Source organism: Montipora capricornis, chromosome 1 (genome assembly GCF_036669925.1).
Source record: "Montipora capricornis isolate CH-2021 chromosome 1, ASM3666992v2, whole genome shotgun sequence".
In the NCBI taxonomy this organism is placed as follows: Eukaryota; Metazoa; Cnidaria; class Anthozoa; order Scleractinia; family Acroporidae; genus Montipora; species Montipora capricornis.
The window spans coordinates 34709718-34719976 of record NC_090883.1 but is presented as its reverse complement, the minus strand read 5'-3'; the positions used below and the strand labels follow the sequence as shown (position 1 = coordinate 34719976).

General features: G+C 40.5%; 1 protein-coding gene across 1 annotated transcript in view; it reads left to right on the top strand.

Annotated features, from left to right (window-relative positions):
* The window catches only part of LOC138014569 (uncharacterized), a 78625-nt gene that overhangs the window by 48012 nt on the left and 20354 nt on the right, over positions 1-10259 (top strand). Inside the window, 17 exon segments of the mRNA XM_068861682.1 lie at positions 95-133; positions 844-897; positions 1521-1574; positions 1577-1651; positions 1741-1809; positions 2247-2291; positions 3131-3184; positions 4223-4276; positions 4356-4409; positions 4627-4680; positions 6073-6126; positions 7494-7538; positions 7622-7675; positions 7843-7887; positions 8733-8930; positions 9233-9286; positions 9978-10022. Coding sequence (XP_068717783.1) covers positions 95-133; positions 844-897; positions 1521-1574; positions 1577-1651; positions 1741-1809; positions 2247-2291; positions 3131-3184; positions 4223-4276; positions 4356-4409; positions 4627-4680; positions 6073-6126; positions 7494-7538; positions 7622-7675; positions 7843-7887; positions 8733-8930; positions 9233-9286; positions 9978-10022 — 1047 coding nt within the window.

Genomic DNA, 10259 nt, shown 5'->3' with positions numbered 1-10259 from the left:
AATCAGGTGTAATGATGTTCAGCTGCAAGTCTTCTAATCATAACTTTGACCAGTGATTGGTGACTCTTTACTTTTATTCGACTTTCGTCGTCAGGTTGGACCACCGGGGGACCCAGGACCAAAAGGTGAAAAGGTGGGTATCGGAAGGGTATTGCTTGGATACTTTTTGCAACCAAAGGGAGTGCAATTGCACCACATTTGTTATGGTAATAAAGTTTACTCTTTAAATGCTATATGCGAAAGGAGACCCTGCTGAAAGACTCGCGTTGAACTGATAGGAGACCTGAAGCAAGAGGTAATCGCACGATCCCATTTATAGCTGGTGTTTTGAAAGTTATGGATTATTATTTTGTTTCGATTTCGCTGCTCTTAGTCGTACCAACGTGGCTTCTAAAGTAACTTTATTGTACATTTGTCGTCCAATCAGAAACGAGCAATGTTGTTGAATGTATTATGTACGCGGAAATAGCGCATTTTCGTTCCTTTGCATGATAAATGTAAATTTGCTCTGGCTATCGATCATACTGCAATCAATCAATGAATCGATGTTGGGTATATTAATGCGTGGCATTATAGTCTGTTAGTCTACAATAACCAATTATAGGGGTTTCCACTGTATCCCTCAGTTAGTGTTACTGTTCAACCATTATCAATATAACTTATTTGAAAAACTGAAGAAAAAAAAAAAAGATTGCATTCGGAAGCTTACGGAAATACTTTACTTCTTTAAAATCGGACACTTTTTTCTCTCTCAGATACTCTTGTGGTTTAGTGTACAATCCGCCGAGAAAGAAAATAATGTAAAAATATGAAGCTGACCATATGCTTCTCTTGCTGTTTTAGGGTGATAAAGGATCACGTGGTGCGTCTGGCCCCAGTGGTCAAAGTGGCGTGAAGGTGAGTATACGATCGCCAAAATGAGTTTCATTAGAGCGTGGTTTTGACAGGTTATGCTAACTGAAAACAAACGTCGACATAAGCAAAACTTTTCATCAAAATTAACCTCGGCCTCCGCCAGTTTGTTGAAATGCTCGGAGGCGGGGAATCTGGCACGAGTGCTTTAATTGGCCAGACACGGCCAGACGCATATAATCAAGTTTATTTTTGTTTATGACGTTTGTAGTTTACACTCGACATAAGGCGAACTTAAGCACAAGGGCAAGCACAAGAAAAGGAAAAAATGATGCTTGTGCTTGCTCTTGTGTTTATTATTGCTTTGAGGCCGTTTTAATGGTGAAATGAGAGCTTTTATGCTTGTGCATGTGCTTTCGAATGAGCTTGCGTCACTAGTGAAAAGCAGGCTTAAGTGACACAACAAACAGCGAAATACAAATTGGCGACGCTAACAAAAAATCACTTTGATATTTTCCTCTTCCGCTGTTCAATTTTTCACTGACTAAGCGGACTATCCTAGGTTTTGGAAACTTAGTTTCAGCGGTGTGACTTTTATCACTTACACATTACTAAAACAGGAAGTTCCGATCGACATACTATCTCGAAATATTTGCTGCATTCGTTAGGGGCAACAAGGAAATTCCGGTCCTAAAGGGCCACCGGGGCTCCCGGGGCCCCCGGGGCCCCAGGACCACCGGGACCAATTGTGTTGGATTTCAATAGGACTGTGGGACCAGAGGGACCCCCCAACGGCCTGGTAAGTCGTGAATTGAAAGAAGTGGCTTTTCGCGCAATGAATTGGTAACCTACTCATCTTGGTTCATTTTGACCGTTTCGGTTCGCCAGATTACAAGCGGCGACTCCAAGGGACCTAACGTCGGATTCATGGAAATTAAAGGGGCCCAAGGAGAACCGGTGAGAATACAGCATCTAAATTTATGTAAGTAAACACGTTAGGCCAGCAAAACTCCTAAATATTGCTCTCTCTAGTGTGCTTAGCTGACGGCTTCCTCTAAGGAAATGGGACGAGGAAAGAGATTTCGCCCGTCCGTTCCTTTCTCCTTTCTCCTCTCCAAGAGGCCTCTTGCGCGCCTCTTGCGCCTCTTGCGCGCTCACTCCTATGTTCCAAAACCAGGAAACTTGTTTTCGTTGAAGTACCATTTCGGCACCATAGGCCCCTTCCAAAAACATCATAATACTCTTTGTTTGCCCTCCAAAATATTGCATACGCATTGTTTCCAGGTTCTCTACGTTTACTGACCTTTTTATCGTGGACTTAATTGGAGTTTATTCCATTCCTGTGTTTTACCAGTAAACGTTATTCCCGCTTGAAAGTTCCTCTTCATATTTAGGGTCCCACAGGAAGAATTGGTGACCCTGGCTTCAGAGGACCAGACGTAAGTTTTTAAAGTATTATGATTTCACGGGATATAAGTTGAATTCACATCTCTCGGCTAGATTGATCATGATAGCTTAGTTGGAGGATACCCTTCATTTCGGGAGAAGTAAATGTGTTGTTTTGCCAGGATCAAGAAATTGTTGAGTAAATGAAAATCTGCTTGCCTTTTCCAGATTCCGAAAGAGTAGATAGATCGGACTGTGTCTAACTGGGGCGGTCTTCCCAACTTTCATTTCATATACGTTTAAATATTATTGCTGATAAGAACTTCTGATGAGAGGAGTACCCTTAAACCTAACGAACACGATATAGCCTTTTGTTCTGTGAGGAACTCCACCTCACATTTTTGTGTTTCATTTTAAACCTGGTCCATGTTGTTGGAAAAAGGTGGAGCGCTATTTGATGAACAACAACTCATGATCAAGTGGTATTTACGGCGTTTTAGGCCAAACGGTGGTAGCTACCGAGAGAGAATGGACCTCTTTAGCTTGTACATTTTGTTTTCCCATTTCAGACCACGTGATGTTCCCAACTGAATTTTCCTTTTTGTTTTTTTCAGAGGTTATGCGCACATATGCACGTGCATAAAACGACATTTGAAAGAAACTGTTCCCTAGAGTAATATCACGTGGACTGAAATGACAAAATAAAACGTACAAACTAAAGAGGTCGGAGATGATTTAGACAAGATGATTTATTTAACTCAGGTCGGATTTATTTAAGCTATCTGCTCTTTGAACGAATTAATTTGCACATTCGGTTTGAGCAGGAAAAGTTACAGTATTGGTCCAAAACTCCTGACAGTGTACGTTTTTTTCTCTCCACTCTTTCCCCCAGGGAAATCCAGGCCCAAGAGGAGAACCAGGACTTACTGGTACCAACGGTGATCCGGTAACTATTCATTAAAATCCACGAAAATGGTTATATTAGTTGTCATAGCAACTGAGATAAGGACGTAACGGTGATCGTGACAATGGCGGTGATGATAATTAATGTTGGTGACGATTGTGGCTTTTCAGTGGCGCAGTACTCTGTCTAAATTATAGTTTACAGTAAAACAATTTGAACATCAAACCAATGCTTGGTCGAGTTTCACAACACTTCATCCTTGAGTCTGCTTTTTTTTTTTGCCTTCACAGATTTCAGGCTTCACTAATAATAGTTCCTTGTTTCCTCTCGTCTGAATGATTCGACTTGAATTGTTTTAAGGTGGCTCAAGCCAGTTTCAAAGCTTTCAAGTAACTCACTATTATAAGGTTTGGCACTACAACGCTGTATCACATATTAGCAATGTTATGGTACCATAAGAAACACCAATTATTGCTGAACAAGATACGGTCATTATTGCGACGTCATAAGTCACCGTGGCAACGGGACAGCCCTGCAATAGCACCCTTTATTTTGTCTTAAGTCGCACATGTCTCAAAAACAGACCAGCTGACCCCCATTTTTTATTGCTGGAAAGTGGCCAGAAGGCCAAGATGAAACTTTCTGCAAAGTTTAAAAAAAACCTGTACAGCGGATTCAGAGCCACCCTAAATCTGTGATTTTGTAAGGCCGCTCTGATTCTGCAGAACATATTTTTTTTACACTTTGCAGAAAGTTTCATCTTAACCTTCTGATCACTTTCTTGCAATAAAAATGGGGGTCACCGAGTTTGTTTTTGAGATATGAGCAACTGAAGCAAAAATATAGGGTGTTTTTGTTGGCCTTTCCTGTCGCCAAGGTAACATATTACGTCACAATAATGACCGCATCTTGTTTGGCAATAATCGGTGTTTCATATTGTACCATAACATGGTAAGTGATACAGTGTGTAGTGCCAATCTTTATAAAGAGTGTCTCTTCAAAGTGTTGAAACTAGTTAGAGCCACCTTAATTCATATTAAAAGTAATAGAATCCAATTAAAGGAACTCTTTTATTCACAGGGAGAACCCGGTTCTCAAGGCCCGGCGGGATTAAGAGGTCGTGATGGAGAAGACGTAAGTCGGTCATTTGTTCTAACAATCCCAAATTTGAGGTAAATTATTAACATAAAAATCTGTCATCTAAATATTTCAGGGAGCCCTTGGTCCTACTGGTGACCCTGGGGAGGCTGGACCAATAGGAGAAGAGGTTATTTTTTATTTATCCATCAATCAATCAATCAATCAATCAATCTATCTATCTATCTATCTATCTAAAAATCAGTCAATTAATCAATCGATCTTGATCCATCAACCAACCATTAACCATCACTTGTAAACTATATCAAAAACCCAGGCCTTCTTCTGCTTAGTGTGATAATTTAATTAACGCAAATAATTAAATTCAGTCACCTTTCATTTTTTAGGGGCCAATTGGTTTAAGTGGTGCAATTGGTTTGCCAGGAATCAAAGGAGACAGGGTAGGTTTCCTATACCGTGATTTTCATCTTTTTTAAGGCAGTCCACCAAAGTAAAGCCGTTTACCTGAAGAAAAAAAAAAGTTTTAGGCCTTACGGTACACTGGAGTTACTACAGAAATTGCACGATTTAAGCTTAGTTTTGAGACCATTCTCTTTCATAAATGCACTGCGTGCATGTGGATATAAACAGTTTCATGGGTCAAAATAACATAGTTGGTAATCGACTGTATTTCTGTTCTCGTTTGGAACTAAAGAAGCTTGCATGTAGACTCTTTACGAGACTCAGGTTCTATGCTATTTCATGCAGTTTCTTCGTAGCAGCAGAAATACGACGGTAGCTTACTCACCAGTAGTAACTGGCGTGAATTAACTGACCAGGGGCCCGTTTCTCGAAAGTCCCGAAACTTTACGGGCCATTTTCGAATGTCACAATTCCCTTTATATCTCAAGAAGGGAGAGGATTTAAGTCGTCAAACTTCACAGTCATTTTTCTTTTGTTACCTTAAAAACACGTTAAAAGATCGGCCTTTCGGGACTTTCGAGAAACAGGCCACAGATGTTCCTTTGCATCTGTGATAAGCGCAGTTTTACATCAAATGCCTCACCGAGTTTAATTTATTATGTACTTATTGACTGAGTGGAGGGCGGGACCTAAACTCAGTCAATAAGCTTTTTGTCATATGGGCTCTTTACACTATTCATGAGCACTCAAAGATGAAATTTGGACAAATTAAAATAAGTAAGAAAAATTTCCGTAGAACATTTATCTAATATGTTGCATTTGCTCTCCGGCTGTAAATAACTTCGGTGCTTAAAAACGACAAAATCCTATAAAATCGCATCGCGCGGAGCAGTACGTGTTCCTAATAGAGTCGTACGGAGCAGGGATGGCGCAGTGGTGAGAGTACTCGCCTCCCACCAATGTGGCCCAGATTCGATTCTCGGACCCGACGCCATAAGTGGTTGAGTTTGTGTTGTTTCTCTTCTCTGCCTCGAGGGTTTTTCTCCGGGTTCTCCAGTTTTCCCCCATCAGCAAAAAACCAACATACAGCTGATTCCAGCTGGCTGTAAGCTGTGCTCCAAGGTCACACATGGACCGTATAGCGGCTGCCAGAGGCGCCTTTGTATGCTTTAGGTTCGACCTTGTTGAGATGCGTCGTTGCTGTACTTACGACGGCGATTAGCCACGACAATTACTATTATTTTTTTTCCCGGTCCTGCTCGCGCCAATGCGTACGACCCTCATACGGGGGATTTTCCCAATAGTTTTGCAATGAAAGCGCGCCCTGGGCCGTACAGGCCATATGATAATAATGTTTATGTTGCAAATATTTCAACAAATAAAGGACATTAATGAATGAAAATAAACAATCGTTACTAATCCTTTTCTAGGGTGAACAAGGAGACCGAGGAGACCCTGGAGATCCTGGACCGAACGGACCAACGGTTTGTTTCGATCGACTTGCCTTCCTGGTATTGGGTAGCTTCAGCAAGAACGACGGAGACTTTAGATCGTTTTCACTGTCACGCAATAAAAAAATAAATTGAAAACCATCCAGTGGAAAAAGTCAAGAATTCGTAATGTTGTAGGAGATAAATGAAGAAGACACTTCTCCAAGTTTTAGGCCTGTGTGTTTCCCCAAACTTCTCATATTCGTCGAAATGTTTCGCAGAAATTTACAGAGCCCAGTATGAAAACGCCATGTTGGTGCACATCTGTGGTGCACCAATATGGCGGCCGGAAAATAGTGTCAACATCTGTTACTTACTTTGGCTATCTAGGCGAGTGATCATCTGTACTGAACAGACAGCTATTTACCTAAGCACTTTTCCTAATGCTTTAAATTCTAAAAAGGCTCAAAACCATGAGATAAATATATATTTCTCAATAAACTCGATCGTCGCCTCGTGTCACGCACCGCTATAACTCAGAAATTCAAAATGCTCTCGTTTCCAAACGAAGCACGCTATTGAGCTTTAAAATTGCAAATGGCTGCAAATTTACCGCCTCTTATGCCTGATGAGGATAAAAACTTTCGTGGCTCTTTAGTTTTGGATTTTAGAAAATGATGACGTCACGTGAAAACGATCTATATGCAAAAACACAATCTTGGCGTTATTCTAATCCCTTCGCGATTTTCTTGGCACAAAATTAGAATGAAGGGAGTGGCCGTTTAGAGAGTAAATTTAAACTTGAAGTTCGTGTGCTCAAATCTCTTTACATCATAACCTCCAATTTGGTCATTTGACGTCGTTCCGGCTCAGGAAGACAACGGCAAGGAAATGAACCCAATTGTGAAACTCGCGTGCAGGGCGTGCAATGTCAGTGTTTTTTTTTATCACAAAACGTTTGTTTCATGGCGTTCCCGTTGCCTTCGCCGTCGTTCTTGCTTTAAGCTTCCCATTTGAAACAGGATGACGCGCCATTAAAGTAATCTTTTTTCGCTCTGCTTTTGTTCGAATTCCGATTTGAGCACGACTTATAAACGTCTGATAAAACCAAGATGGAGATCTAGAAACCGGGCGAGAAAAGTGACTGCTGGAGATTTTAAAACCAGAACGAAAGACCACATCTTATGACGCCATAAGGAAATATTGCCGTAAGGGGCTTTTATATTGCACAGATATCATCAAACTTTGTTGCGTGTATTGTTAGTCATAAATGTATCTTCGTATGGCTATTGTAGCGTACCTTTTACTATGGGTCTTCTTGTTTAAACTGATCGTGTAATCAAACGAGCTTTAACGGCTGATATAAGTAGTAACTTCTGAATTACGAATATGTGCTTATTGCAATTTTTTTTTTACGATAGGGAAGCCAAGGCCAAGCTGGGCGTAATGGCTTGGATGGCATTCCGGTAAGTGAAAGTTGTTTAAATCTTTTTAACAGCTTTTCTCATTGAAATCACTGACAACCTTTGTTCGTCTTATCGTTTGATAGGGGCGTCAGGGAACCCGAGGTTTCAGTGGACAACCTGGACCTCCCGGTGAAGTTGTAAGTTTGAAAATTTGCAATTACGTAATATCCGTTTTGTCTCGTTGAATGCCAGCTTATGTAGTAGCTACAATGGTGTTACAAATAAGGTGTTGTGACGTCTCCATATCAATATCGTGATATTAACAGTTTTTTCCCCAAAAACTATGATATATGTGTCGTTTTAGGGCAGGGAAGGACCCACAGGAAAAGAAGGGCCAGAGGGACCAGCAGTAAGTTGAAATATTGGGAAGGAATTGGCAGATGCTCATTGCCATGCTTTCACATCCAAGTAATAGGCCATTTGCAACAAACTGATCACATGACTGATAATTGGTGAACTCGTACTCGTACTTTAAAAATTCCAGAAATGGAAAGATCCTGTTTGTCTTAGCCATAATACAAATTTTCAGGGAATACCACTTAAGGTAAAGATTTTATGACCATTTAAACAGTCGAAAATTCCTTAATTTTGTTTACGAACGAAAAGCCTTTGCCCTCCAGTGTAATTTTTCATAATTACGCGCCACAAACAGAGCTCAAATTCCTATTTTACCATGGGTCAAATAAGCGAGAATAAATGTGCAAGGGTGGAAATTTTCAGAATTTCATATTTTGAAGAAAGAATTTAAAGCGGTTTGAGAACTTAGAAAAATACAAGGATTTGTGTGAAAATCATTGAAGCGTGACTGGGTGGCAGAGCGTCCTTTTCCCATACAAATCCTTATAAATTCTTTCAACTTTACTGAACACCAGTCTTAACGATATACTCACGAAAATCGGCATGGTAGCATATTTTGAGCTGCTCTTTTTATTTCTTGAAAAACAATTTCATGAAACCAGCAGAATCATCGTGTTTTTGGGAAAATGGTCAGATGACGAATTGTTGCAAAATGCCTATTTTGGTCTTCTATTTTGTGCTGCTTCCATATTAAAAAAGTGAAGCCTTCGTTTCTTGTTTGTCTCTCGTTTTTCCGAGAATTGAACCATTTGTTCTTGTGGTTGCTTCTTTCCTCAAATCCTTTTTTGCAGTTCACAATGGCTAGTCCTTATCTTTCCTGTTTTACCTTATTGCCAGGGTTTCCCTGGAGAGACAGGAGAGGCTGGACCTCCTGGAGTTCCGGGACCAAAAGGGAACGAAGGACCCCAAGGTGTCAAGGGAATAAGGGGGGCTACCGGCGAAATAGGACCCAGCGGACCGGTCGGACCAAAGGGAGATACCGGAAGAAACGGCGATCCGGGTGAACCAGGAACTTCTGGATTAAAAGGAATGACGGTAGGAACGGTAGAATGCCATCAAAGGTAGCAGTGATCCTCGAACTCATTTGGACAATTTAAAGCATTGCAGAGGTCATAGGTTGGAATCCCTTTGGAGCGGCCTGAAATTTTCAGGTGTCTTTAAGAACCAATTCCTCAAATTGTCCAGTTAAGTGTAAGGAGCTCTGCTATCTTTCGTCTATGGCCGCAGTTTAAATACACATTTCTTTCAGAATGCCTTCAATTTTATAAAGGACGGAATCGGTATATATCAACCCTCGGAACAGTTAATAAATGTGATTTAGTGTTTGTTATTTCTAGGGTTCAGTTGGTAATCAAGGAGCGCAAGGCGGGCGAGGCGCAAACGGTCCACCGGTGAGTCACAAACCCCAACAAGGATTAGCAATAAACATGCTCCTCTTAAGGAGGCTCGAAGTAGTTTCTCCTTTTTTTCACACTAATAAAGTTATTCTGTCCTTAGATACAGTTAGGATAATCATATGAAGACGAAATTTGGAGAGGGTATTATGCACTCATCATAGATTTCTCACATCACAATTTCCTCCAAAATAATGTAGCGTTAATATTCGTCAATGCGATTTGAAGGTTGTTTGAAATTCATATGTTAAAGGGATGGATGGTCACAATGGACAAAAACAAACTATTTTTAACGCTTGGTATTTGCGAATAGGACATTTTCATGATGACACCATTTGACTACTGTGACAAGTGCCCGAATCCTTCAGTTTTACTTGTTTCATGCTAATTGTTATTTTTACCCCACTGGGAATACAAAATTAAATAAGAAAAGAAAAGAAAAACACAACAGAATTCTGGTAGTTGTAGTCAAATGACGCCATCGTGAAGATGGCCAAGAACAATGATGATTAGTAAAATTACAATACTATCATTTTGGCTTTTTTAACTCCGAAATAATGCCCATATTTGTCCATTGGATTATTGTTGCTTGCTACGAGATTTATTTTCCCAGAAATCCGTGCTCTATACCAATCATTAAAGTGGAAGGTAATTGTGGTTTAGAATGTTCTTGTGATTGAAATTTCAGGGAATCGATGGTCTACCAGGTGCTAAAGGCAGACCAGGGGAGAGGGTAGGCTTTTTGCTTAATCTATTTTTAAAGGGGGCTCACAATAGGTGGTTTTCACGTGACGTCATCGCCGCCATGTTGTTGATGGACGAAAACAAAAGATCTCTCATTAGCTCTTTTTGTTCGTCCACCAGCAATTGTACATTGCATCATTGTTATCTGTGTCTCGATAGATTGGTTGAAAACCATCTATAAGGAGTGTTGGCATGTTTTGGTCAAGTGGAGATGTTGCAGGTAAAA